The 13,447-nt window shown below is 40.5% G+C and overlaps 1 protein-coding gene across 2 annotated transcripts in view; it reads right to left on the bottom strand.

The window, feature by feature from the left end:
- RORB (RAR related orphan receptor B) overlaps positions 1 to 13,447 on the bottom strand; it is a 193,236-nt gene that overhangs the window by 48,382 nt on the left and 131,407 nt on the right. For both annotated transcript variants that reach the window (XM_019463598.2, XM_019463597.2), the window contains exons 2-3: positions 8,970 to 9,055; positions 3,554 to 3,695 (exon numbers count right to left, since the gene is read on the bottom strand). In XM_019463598.2, coding sequence (XP_019319143.1) covers positions 3,554 to 3,695; positions 8,970 to 9,055 — 228 coding nt within the window. The remainder of the gene's footprint in view (positions 1 to 3,553; positions 3,696 to 8,969; positions 9,056 to 13,447) is intronic.

Below are 13,447 nucleotides of genomic sequence, written 5' to 3'. Positions count from 1 at the left end.
GGCTACCATTCTGGATATCGGACAATGCTGTTCTGGATAAATAGAAACCTAATTTGTGAAATCTGTCCTCGTAAGGTAGCTACTTACATGTCATTAGGAGGATGCCTATTCAATTATTGCAATGTGAGTATCATGTTTTCTCTTTGGGGCTCAGTATCTTCCTACGGACACCAAACATTTTTCTGGTTTTTATTTGTTTGTTTGTAGTAGTACGATTGGAAACAGTTTATCCTAAAGATTCCTGCAACTAACATTTACGAAGCTTCCAGTTAAAAAGAAAAGTAAATATGATGGTGGAGAATATGTGATGGGCATATACATGCTATCAGCTCTCACACATAAATACATGCATGTCTTCACCTTTAAAAATGTTTTTAAGTAGTCTTCACGCCCAGTGAGGAGCCCAACGCGGGGCTTGAACTCATGACCCTGAGATCATGACCTGAGCTGAAATCAAGAATCGGACGCTTAACCAACTGAGCTACTCAGGCGTCCCGGTTTCACCTTTTCATACACAAAAACACACGCATATATATTCCAAGTGGATTTGATTTTTGATTCTCTGCCCAAACTAAATTTGAACAAATCTGTTACTGCTGAGTTTTTTTGTCTACTCATCTATGTGCCATGGCTAATAAACCATGATCAAAGTGGAAATTCAGGACAGAATGAAAGTCCAGTGATTTTAAAAGTCATATCAAGCTACCTACAAGTAGCCATCCATGGTTTTTCAGTGGCCACGTAGGTGAAATAAACATTCTTGGTGCCATGCATCCCTGACAGAAAACAAATGCGATTATCAAAATGAAGATGCCACTTTGTGTCTGAAGGAACGTGGGCAAGGTGTATGTGGAAAGAAGCCAGGTATGAGGGCATCTGAACTTGGCTACTAGCACTACTGTGAAAGCACTTTGAAAATACCTGCTCAACCAGTAGAAGGTAAATATAATAAATTAATGGCAGGGGAAGTACCAGCTCTCATTGCTGGGTCCTCGCTACAAATAGGTAATCACCAATAAGTTCAGGGATTTTTAAGCCATCAATACCACAGGCCAGACATTACATATCAACAGGAGATAAAACCTGTTCAGCTACCCTGGTATTAGTAGAATTTATTTGGTATAAAGGAAATACTCTTGGTAATCAAGGTTCAGACGAAACTTCCTCTTGCGTAACAGGAAGAATTGTTCTCCCTTAGGAAGAATCCTTTTTTTTTTCCTTCTGCTGGAACCTCTTATCCTCATTTCCAACCACCGCTCCTACCCTGGAGCATTTCTCCTTGTCATTAGTTTTACATAAGACACAGTTAGGAGGTATTTTGGAGGATGTCCCTGGCATCCTCAGAATGGTCTCTGGATCTAAAACCAAGATGAATCACTATCCTGAATCTCCAGTATCTTCAGACACTGTATTGCTTTTACTCGCAAGTTTATATGCTACACTACATTTCTTCCCCCTTGAGAAAAGATCGTGGCTCTGTCCATTAAATGACCCTCCCTCCCAACACACTTTTTTTTTTTTTTTTTTTTTTGCCATGGTATTCAAACAATCTCCTAGATTTTGTAGACATTGGACCATAAGCCCATCTCTTGTCTATGATTCTGTTCACCAGCACAGACCAAAGATCTGCCCTTCCAAAAGAGACACTTCCTTTTATTGTAGGAAGAAGTAACAAAGAAAAATGACCAATGGCTCAATCTCTTTGCACAATTAGTGGAGTTTTTCATACACTGTCAATTAATATGCTGCCTGCATATAGCAGAAACAAAGTACAAAATCATCAACTAAAGTTCCCGTAGAATTGCACTAAATAAGTGCTTAAAACCACTAAATCCTTACCTTCCACTTTCTTCACTTTAGTTATGTGAAAGTACACACCCTAGGAGTATATCTACATGGCTAGCAAGTCTAGAAAAGCAAATAAACACAAAGTCAGGTAGTTAATAGAAAAGCTTGGAAACATGTCTCTGTAGTTTTAGAAGCTACCTCTACACTGAAGGGCTCAAGGTCAAATTCTTTTTATTTTCTGGATCCAATTTGCCTCATAGGTATACTTTGATGCAATACAAGTTTAGGTGGGCTGGGAAGTAGAAAAAAGGTAAACTTTTATGATATAAGTATTTGGAGAATGCAAGCTAAGAAGTAAGCAGTTTTTAGGTTTAGATATCAAGACTTACGCAGAATGGATTCTATCCAAATGAGTAAAAGGCTCACATTTAATTTAATAACTCATAAAACTCCCTATATACCAAGAGATGGTATATGCCAATTATCCCTATTTCTTTAAGATCTGGAAGTCTCCCTGTCTCCGTCCATCTCTCTGTCCCTCCCTCCTTTCTTCCTATCTTCCTTCCTTCCTTCCTTCCTTCCTTCCTTCCTTCCTTCTTTCCACACTACCTTGAACTTCATTACAAGAATGTGACCAGGAGTAGAGAATCTACAATGATTCACATAAAGAGAATAAGTACCAGGGGAACTGTCTGTCTCAGGCTCTAGGTAAAAGAGAATTCCATGGTTCATTCAACAAACATTTAGGTGCCTGCCTTTAACCAGATCCTGAGGATACAGTGAGAACAAGACAGAAGTGCCCTCAGGACTCAGGGTGGCTCACAATCTGATACAGGAGTGCTGTAGCCAGTGTTGGGGGTGGGAGGGTGGGGGTAAGGTGGGAGATAATGAGTTTAGATGAGTGCTTAAAAATGGAAGCAACACTAGATAAAATTCTTTGTGTGTGTTTGTCTCTTCAATTAATCTAAGAAAATCAGTGGGGGGCCCAGCTCACCCATTTGGGTCATATTCTGAGAAGGACACCAGTTACACAGCCCTTTTAAGGCTTGGACTTATGCTATAGCTTTTGAAATTTTCATGATGCTTTAGAAAGTCCATGCCCAATAATAGTAGGGCTTCTGGGCTTCCTATGGAAGTAGGTTCTGCTGCTTAATATCTCCACACACCAAGCAACTCATGTACTAGTCAGACTCACCCAGTGACAAAATGGTCCTGGTTTGCCTCGCATGTTCCCTGGTTTTAGCTCTGAAAAATCTCACATCCTAGGAACCACTCATGCACATGCAAACTTTTGAACCCTGGCCAATGTGGCTTTCACCTAACCTTATTAGTACAGCTTGCTCCACGAGCTCCAGCAAAGTCTTTCCTGTATTCCTATTTTATGGGGCAATGCGCAGTTTTTAGAAGTTCTGCCAGCACATCGTTTTCTTTTCTTTTTATCCCCAATTCCCTTTGTCTAAAATCCTTCCAATGGCTTAAATAGACTCCAGCAAAGCATCCATGTGAAAGCCTTTAATTTTTTTACCAATGTTTATTTATTTTTGAGAGAGGGGGGGTGCAGTGGGGGAAGAATATGTCAGAAAGGGAGGGGCAAAGAGAGAGGGAGACACAGAATCTGAAGCAGGCTCCAGGCTCTGAGCTGTCAGCACAGCTTGAATTCATGAACCACAAGACCAAAACCTGAGCTGAGGTCAGATGCTTAACCAACGGAGCCACCCAAGCGCCCCACGTGAAAACCTTTAAGAACCTGGAAGGCATGTCTTACCATCTCTCGACATCCCGAGGGCAAGACACTTCTGCAGTCGGCAGTGTTGGCAACGGTTTCTGTTGGTTCTGTCGATTAAACAGTTTCTCTGCCTTGGGCAGGAGTAAGAGGCATTGTTTTGCTGGCTCCTCCTGAAGAATCCCTAGAAGAAAAGAGAATGGGAGGGAGATATTATTTATAAGAAGGAAAACGGAGATAATTAACATACACGTTTGAGACAATTAACATACACGTTTGCTATATTTTCTACCGTGAATGTAATGGAGTTTAATAAAAAAAAAACAACTTTTTTTTTGATACTTCTCCTTGGATACCTTACAGATGATTTGCCTGGGGGAAAATATGTACCATCTACAGAGATAGGAAGGCATCTTTCATTCATTCATTTAATCAGTGTTTACTAAAGACATTTGTGCGCTGTGTTCTTTGCAAAGAAAAACAGGACAGAGTTCCGGGCATCAAAGGAATGGCAGAGGACAGTGTCACTGCTAAGCCAAATATGACAAAACTTGAGGGGGAAAATAACACAGGCTTATGTCAAGTGCTGTGGGGGACATTGGTCACAAGAGCCGTACTGAGGAGGGTGGGTTCAGCATGTGCCAGTATCTTCCCGGTTTCTAAGAAGCATTTTACCCATTTGCAAAACTTTAAATATGGCCAGAAGGCATCTGCAAGGTTGTTTTTTTTAAACCAGTGATGTGCCTTATAATTAACCATATTTTTAAATAAAGCAAATATAGTATATAAACTGTTCAATAAGAATAAGCAATAAATAGACTATAGAGATGTAGGAGGTTTTCGTGCAAGTTAGGTTTCTTTCTGGTACACAGTTAACTGCCATGAACCATACGTTACCATTCTAAATAAATCCATAACTGAGTTAATTATTAAAAAAATTTCTTTGGGGTGCCTAGGTGGCTCAGTTGGTTGAGTGTCTGACTTCGGCTCAGGTCATGATCTCGTGATTTGTGAGTTCGAGCCCCACATCAGGCTCTGCACTGACAGTGAAGGGCCTGCTTGGGATTCTCTCTCTCTCTCCTCACTCTCTGCTCCTCCCCCACTCCTGCTTTCTCTCTCTGTCTCAAAATAAATAAACTTAAAAAAATTTTTTTAATTAAAAAATTCTTTGGATACCATGCGCCTTAGCTATCTTACAGAAAACCCTAAAGGTGGGGCAGGGGGCTCCTGGGTGGCTCAATCAGTTAAGCATCCAACTTTAGCTCAAGGCATGATCTCACGGTTTGTGGGTTCGAGCCCCACGTCACGCTCTGTGTTGACAGTTCGGAGCCTGGATCCTGCTTCAGATTCTGTGTCTCCCTCCCTCTCTGCCCTCCCCCTCTCATGCTCTGTCTCTCTCTCTCTTTCTGAAAAATAAATAAACATTAAAAAAATTAAAGAAAACGTTAAAAAAAAGAAAAGAAAATCCTAAAGAGGAAAATCTGGGTTTCCTCGATTATCAGCAGGAGGACAGAGCAGGGCTGGGACTAGGGTGTGGCTAGTCAGGCACCCATCTTGGCCACAAAATTTAAGGATTGCCAAAAAACCTGTCAATCAGGATAAGTAATATTTTGACACAATATATTAAGAATCAACATTAATGCAAAACACCCCAAAAAGTTTAAAGAGGATCAAGATCATCGATTTTCCTTTAGTTTTGGGCTCTCCTATGACATGGCCTGTCACTATAAAGAGAGCTTGTCACTCTTTTCTTTTTCTTAAGTTTATTTATTTTGAGAAAGACAGAGATGGTGTGAGTGGGTGAGGGGCAGAGAGAGGAAGACAGAGAATCCCAAGCAGGCTCTGCACTGCCAGCACGGAGCCCGATTCAGGGCTTGAACTCAAGAAACTGTGAGATTATGACCTGAGCCAAAACCAAAAGTCGACGCTTAACCGACTGAGCCACCCAGGTGCCCTGTGAGCCTGCCACTCTTATGAAGAACTTCGGAAATGGGTAACTCGGAAATGGGACAAGAGAGAAAAAAATGCCAACTGGTTTTGTGTTGTAAGCCCCAAGCCATTCAAAACAAGGACTAGTTTGGTCCCCACGGACCAGTGGTGGCAGGATGAGATATCCAACTGTCCAGTGTGAATGAATTCACAGAGCCCTTTCAAACAGAGATCCCATCCAAGCTGCCAGGGATTGAAAGGACATACTCCATATACAAACGGTCCCTGACTTCAATGGTTCAATTTACGATTTTTCGACATTACAGATGGTCTGAAAGCAATACACATTCAGTAGAAATCATACTTCGAATTTTGAATCTGGATCTTTTCCCAGGCTAGTGAGAGACAGCACGATGCTCTTTTGTGACGCTGGGCAGGGTTGCGGCCACAGCTTCCAGTCAGCCCAGCGATTGTGGGGGTCAACGACCTATAGCGCTCACAGCCATTCTGGTTTTCATGTTCAGTACAGTATTCAATAAATTACATAAGACATTCCATGCTTTATTATACGAGGGGCTTTGTGTTAGGCGATTTTGCCCAATTGTAGGCTAAAGCAAGTGTTCTGAGCACATTTAAGGTGGGCTAGGCGAAGCTATGATGTTCACTGGGTTGAGTGTATCAAATGCATTTTTGACTTAAGATATGTTCAGCTCACAGTGAGTTTATAGGGACATAACCTCATGTAAGTCAAGGAAGATCTGTGCCAGCAAAGGTGTCAGAAAGAGAAACTTTGGCCCATCAGTCTTGGTAAAAGATGACTTGGGAATTTACATTTTAAGAAAGAATTGGTGGTTTTTTATCTTCGGATACTCCAGTGCCACTTAGCAAAAGAGCTGACGGAGAAGACTTCTAAAGTCACAGCTACAGGCCTAATTTAAGGCCAATTTGACATTAATTACGAGGCATTTCTTGCTTATCTGTTGCTCATTATTGCAAATGAGGTTTTTGGCACGAAAAAGAGATTCTGTTTCAAATGTTATTGAATGAATAGGAATTTGAATTAAGTGCGCAAGCTGAACTGATGTTATTTAAAATGGGTTGTTCATGTTGACTCAGAACGGTATTATGAAAATTCAGAGGTTGATACCGAATGCGCTGACACTGACATCTTATTCTAAACGGAATTTCTTGAGTTTTCCAGTTGGAGAAAAACACAGCATATTTACAAATGTGGGTTTTTCCATGAAATAAAAAAAAAAAAAAGTAGTGCCGCGTAAAATGTCATTTTGACTAAAACTTCAGAGTATGCTTCAGAATAGCAGCATAATTTCTTTGATTGTGTTTCCTGCTTTAAATAGAAAAGATGGCCGTACCCTACACACTTGTTTTAGCTGTTGGTCTATGGAATATATTTGTAAGGTTAGTTACACCTTCTGTGTAAAATGTTTTGCTTTTTAACAGGAACATACCTTCATATTTTGAAATCGGGCCTTTTCCAAGTAGAGCTTTCACAGTGACACAGATCTCCACTGTGACACTGATCTAAAAATATATATACTTGGTGGGTACTTAATAAACTAGACCAGAGGCCTTAAAAATACCTACTAAACCAACACAGTAGTGGAAATGCTTTCTCTGGAGGGTTTGGATTCCGAAATTATTAGCATTTATGAAGAAAACTATTTGCCTACCTCCCCGAGGTAGTAATAGCTTACTCTAAGGAGGGTAAAAAATTGCTGATTAGTAATTTTGCTTTATTGTGTCTTCTGATGAGTTGAAAACTTTGCATCAAGGTGGATAACATGCAGTTCTTAATCATAGGTCCGCAGAGCAAACAGAGGAATACAAGGAATATCTCAGGATGTTCAAATATGGATTATCACTAATCACCTTTGAGGTCAGGATGTCGATGGGCGAGTTACATTCACGTTATTCTCCCTTCTCTGTGTCCTCTTCCCACTTTAGTTTCATTTTTTTCTTTTCCTTTTCTTTGCTTCAGTTTCAATTTCAGAATTCATACTTTTTGAGACCATTATGAAGACCTTGTCAAGTGTTCTCATAGCATGACTACTGGAGAGTTGTGGTATGTTTTGTCTCATGTATGTTTGACTCTGTGAGGATTAAGATTAGTCCTTAGAATCGGTGATCGTCTTACATCTCTTTCAGGCTACTTATTTGTTTTTTTTAATTAAAAAAATGTTTTAAGTAATCTCTACATCCAATGTGGGACTTGAACTCACAACACACGCTCTATGGACTGAGTCAGCCAGTGCCCACAGTCTACTGATATTAAATTCTTTCTGCCTGCATCTTTTTAAAAAAATTTGAAAAGTTTTAATTATTTATTAGAGCTACAGAGAGAACACAAGTGGGGCAGGGGCAGAGAGAGAGAGGGAGACACAGAATCGGAAGCAGGCTCCAGGCTCTGAGCTGTCAGCACAGAGTCCGACGCGAGGCTCGAACTCACAAACTGTAATCATGACCTGAGCTGAAGTCAGACGCTTAACCGACTGAGCCACTCAGGCGCCCGCCCTGCTTGCATCTTTGGTCAAAAATATGATTGTTTTCATCAATAACTTCGCCAACATATCACTTTTCACTCCCAGATTACACTGCATTTTGTTCCAGTGACACGTTGCCCTTTGAAATTAGGTGTGGAATTGTTTCTTATTTCCCCCTTGACACTTAGTCTCTCTTGTTTTTCCTTCTAAGGAAGAATTTTAAACACTTACTGTGAAGTTTCAAGTTTCCCTTATTTCAGATTAAGTCTCTGTTAACTGCTATTTTCAACTTTGTATTTTAAGAGCATCTTGCTCATAGGAATTAGTTTGTTTTTGGAAGGATTGGTTCAATGTCCTTGGAGGGGAACGCTGGACCAAGAATGAAAAATCCTGTGTTTTTGGCCATACTTTTTCACTAACTAGATCAGTGATGTTGGCCAAATGACATAATCTTGTTTAAACTTCATTATCTCATTGAAAATGAGGAGGTTGGGGCAGATCATTTTTAATTACTTCAGAGATTATCTGGTATCCTTCTAACATTCCACGACTCTACTTCTTCTTTTCTGGAATGTGAGAATAAAGGATGAACATATGCATATTGCAACTGTTACCTTGAACTTCATTTGTAAGCAGATAAGGAAGCATAGGCCGTTGGCTTGCCATCTTTAACCTTTGGTTGTTTCATACAGTAATAAATGCCCTTGAGTTTACTGAAGGCAGTACAGTTAAAAGAGAGCAGGAGGCAGGATTTATATCTCTGTAAATGTGAATAATCCAAGCTCTTAAATAACAATCCATTTTCCAGTCGCGGTTGACCAGTTAGACGATCACAAAAAGCTGAAAGGCCAAGAACGGGAAGCCCACCCACCCACACACCAAGCAGAAATTCCCGAGTGTCGGCAGCAAGCACAAGAATCCTTTAGCAGGCCCTCTTTAAAAAGATGTCGCCAAGCGCACGGTGACATACACGGATGCCTGGGGCAAACACAGACGCTGTTGGCAGTGTCCTGTCAAAGTCCCCCTACCTTGCAGCCTTCGCACGTGATGACTCCGTAGTGGATCCCGGAGGACTTATCGCCACAAATTTTGCATGGTATCACTTCAATTTGTGCTGCAAGGGGAAAACAGACATGTTGAGCTTCTTCCTTTTGCTTGCCTGGCTCCCTCCCCACCTCCCCCTGGCACGACCTGAGTGTTGGAAGACCCTGGCGTGGGCTCACCCACCACTATTGGCCCGGCTTCCTGAATCTTCTTCTAAGTGAAAAGGTATCTATCCATCTACCAAGGTTTGCTTTGTTTTTCGAAAACTACAAAATATAACCAGGGACCGGAAGTCTTCTAAACTCTTACTTCACTGCTTTCTCCTTTTTATTTATTTATTTTTTTAAAATGTTTGTTTTATTTATTGTTGAGAGAGAGAGAAAGAGAAAGAGAGAGAGTGAGAGGCTGAGGGGGAGTAGAAGAGATAGAGAGAGGGAGAAAGAGAATCCCAAGCAGGCTCTGCGCTGTCCGTGCAGAGCCTGATGTGGGGCTCGAACTCACAAACCATGAGATCATGACCTGAGCCGAAACCAAGAGTCGCACGCTCAGCCGACTGAGCCACCCAGGCGCCCCTGCTTTCTCCTTTTTAAACCTGACCTGGTTATTGGGGCGCCTGGGTGGCTCAGTCAGTTAAGTGTCCGACTTTTGATTTAAGCTCAAGTCATGATCTCACGGTTCGTGAGTTTGAGCCCCGCATCGGACTCTGCACTGACAGCTCAGAGCCTGGAGCCTGCTTGGAATCCTGTCTCTCTCCTTCTCTCTCTCTCTCTCTCTGCCCCTACTCTACTTGCACATGCTCTTGCTCTCTCTCTCTCTCAAAATAGACAAGTAAACTTAAAAATTAAAAAAAAAAAAACACATTCAAAAAATAAACCTGACCTGGTTATTAATTAGACTAAAAAAATCCCTTGAACCAGTGGCTTCGGTTTTCTTATTTTGCACTTCAAACATCAAGTCACTGAGTGTTATCATGCTGCCTTATTTCAACAGTATTTTAAATAAGTAAACAAAGCAAAGCTGAAATGGAAGGGCGTGATTTTATAAATGACGTGGCTGGATGTTTACTTCGAGTATGTCAGTGGTGACAATATTTATTGAGCACACTCCATACGTCCGCTAAAATAATAGAAGTTGTTGGCACAAGATATATTAGTGACACAGATTATTTCATTCATAAAACAAAATTAATGCATGGAAAAACCAGGAGAAAATGATAGAACATGTGGCTCCTATGACTTCAATACGAAGAAAATAATTTCGTGGAGACGAAGACATTAGGGTTGATTCCGAAGACTGTTGGGCTGAAGTGAAAGGACAAGGCTGCTTCAGCAAGCAGAATGGAATGAAGGACTTCTGGAATGACTGTGGCTCGTGATCGTTGAGACAAACACCTCGGCTCCACTGGAGACGTGGGCCATATGGTTGGGTAGACGGAGGGATAAGAGATTATGGAGCTCCTGGGAGTTAGGCAGAGGAATTTCTACCTGATACCACTGGCCACAAGGGTTCAAGGGAAGGAACGGGGTGACGACAGGATCAAAGTGGTGGTTTGGGTACCTTTGCTAACTGGAAACAGGCAGGAGACTAAAAGGCTATTCCGAACCGGGTGTCGGGAGATGGAAGTGTGGAAGACGTCAGTGGCAGGATAAGGGGAGAGGGAGAAGCAAATAGAAGGACAGTTCTATGAAGATAAATGAAAGAAAGGACACAGAGGTAGAAACTGATGAAGACTCCAAAGATGACTTCTAGCTTCATCCTTAGGATGAGGTTCAACAGTTGGTTTGACACAAATGGAATTGTTGGTAAGGCAACCACTTTATGGAACATGGTGGGGGTGGGGGACAGGATTTCCAGTTTGCATGTGTGCATGTGCAAGCACCTGTGTACAGAACCCTCTGGAAAGATGATTTTAAGGCATCAGCATCGAGGTTATGGATGAATCCACGAGATACACTTTATTTAGAATGTAGTAATTCCTATGTCTCTGGTAGTATTCTAAGTGTTGTTAAAATTATACACACCAGGAAGATCTGCTATTCCCGTTCCCAATTTAAAATAATTATGCAAAATATGCCTCAAAATGCTTTGTACATCAATCTGCCATGTGGATGCTTTTCTACAGTTTCTCACCCTTGAATATACAAAACAGATAAATGCAAGACATAACCCTCATTGTCTTATCATTTTACATTTTAAAAAAGATAATACTTAGCTTGAGGAGAGCATCTTAAATTTTTTTTGAAATTCAATATTTCACGGTATGTTCAAATCATCTTTATAAGCAAAAAATTCAGCATTATGGCCTATTTTTCATATGAGAAAACTCAGAATCCAAGTGGTTAATGATGCCTTTGAGTTGATTTGGGAGATGGCAACCAGAAATTAGCCAATTTTCCTGATATTTTGTTCTGTGACCCTTTCCCTGCTTACCACAGAGACACAACATGAATACAATTTTAAATTTCTGTATTATTCTAATAGTGCCAGCTAAAGAGACAATGATAAAAATATCAAGAGATGAGACAAAGTCAACTAAAATACTTATTAGACTAAGTATTTCTATTGCTTCTGTTTTTTCAGCTTTCAGATTATATGAACTAGTATTTGTTTTCAAGATTTTCAAGATTGTGATATGGGGAAAACATGTGAGATCTGATGTAATTTCTATTCTGTTTTCCTGGATTCCTGTCCTGAACCTGATAATGATTGGGTCCATAGGTAAGATAAAAGTCTTATTTTGTTTCCTGGTTTATAAAGTTAGCTGACAAACTTCATAGATTTGTGAGGTTTAATGAGATATTTTATGTAGAACTGCCTTGCAAATAGTGAAGAGCTACAAAATGTCAGTTTTTAGCAGCGTCAGAATCATTGCTAACTGGTATTTCTAATGCTATTGGACGAGAATTATGACAAGCCACATTATTATTCCTTTACTAAAAATCTTATTTAAAAAATACAAATGAATGACACTATACATAATTTGTACTTTTTTTTTCTTTTCTTTTTTTTTTTTTTTTTAGCGATAACCTTTCACACAGTGGATTCTTTACAATGATTACAAAATTGACTAAAAATACCAGGTATCCATTGTACAGTTGTTAAGCTTATATGATATTAAGTCAGAGGTGCTCTTTGCATAAATTACTCCCCAGGGAGTAACTTACACGTGGGGAGAATCTGCTTCAATAAGTTCTTAATTATAAAATGATCTAACTCTAAAGGAAATGAAAATAGAGGTAATTTGCCCCCTAGGGTGTGAGAAGATGTTTTTGAAAGCCACAAAGGTTATCTTATACAACTCGGAAAATACAAACGGGATCAGGAATGATTCGGTAGAGTATCTGCATATTTATACATATTTATTATCTTAGCTCAACATGTAATCCTGAAGAACCATAAACATTTTAACAGTATTTTTAAAGAGAAAGAAATCACTTAAAAGGACATACGTGTGTTGATATGTGTGGGGAGGCATTATCAGTTCAGAAAACCCATGGCCATTTTACCTATTAGGACAGAATGGGTTATATGAGGTTTGTTACAGGTGAAGATACTTTTTTTTTTTTTTTTTTTTGAGAGAGAGAGAGAGAGAGAGCACAAGTGAGCAAAGGGCAGAGAGAGAGAATCCCACGAGGGGCAGAGAGAGAGAGAGAGAGAGAAATGGGGCTCACCCCAAACAGGGCTCGTGTTTTACCCGAGGTAGGGATCATCCTTACCTGAAGCAGGGTTTGAGCTCACCTGATATGGGGCTCGAACTCACAAACCGTGAGATCGTGGCCTGAGCCAAAGACAGATGCTTAATGACTGAGCCACCCGGGCGCTCTAGGTGAAGATAAACGTAAATAATGGAAAGCACTAATCCTTTTCCTTTGCGCTCATTTAAAATACACTGCTTCTGAGCTACAACATCATAGTTCATACTATGTATTTTATAATACTTCAAGGCGGAGTATTCCAGACAAAGATGAGGACAATGCATGACGTAATTGCTCCGATGTTTGCCCCTTCCAAATGTCTAGCCATTACTCCAGCCACTGTCTCCCGGGCGGTGATGTTGCAGTGAATGCAGACACGGTGGCATGCTCTTTGTCATGGCTTCAGGCTGAACATCTAGGGAGGATTTGGTGGCTTGGACCCCACCAGCTGTGACAATGAAGGTGCTCTAAGGAAACTGCGGGGGAAGTTCAACTTTCCTCCTTTTGCATGACTCATGGATCAATTCAACGGTAGCGTTCTCTGAGCGACAAACGTAGGGGAGCCCCCATGCCCTGAGAGATGGCTCGAGGTGCGCTCCTTTCTCACTTTCTACATTGCTTATATCTTCCGCTCTCTTGAATCATTTCTATTGGTAATCCTCTGTGGAGACTGTACTTAACATTGCATTTACCAATGAAATCTCTTTGTATACAAAAGCATATGTAAGTTTTTGGGGGAAATGATATTCTTAAAGAATATCATGAAA

Source organism: Panthera pardus, unplaced genomic scaffold (genome assembly GCF_024362965.1).
Source record: "Panthera pardus isolate Hobbes unplaced genomic scaffold, ASM2436296v1 HiC_scaffold_20, whole genome shotgun sequence".
Lineage (NCBI taxonomy): Eukaryota > Metazoa > Chordata > Mammalia > Carnivora > Felidae > Panthera > Panthera pardus.
Note: the sequence above shows the minus strand (reverse complement) of the source record. Positions and strands in the feature narration are given on the sequence as shown.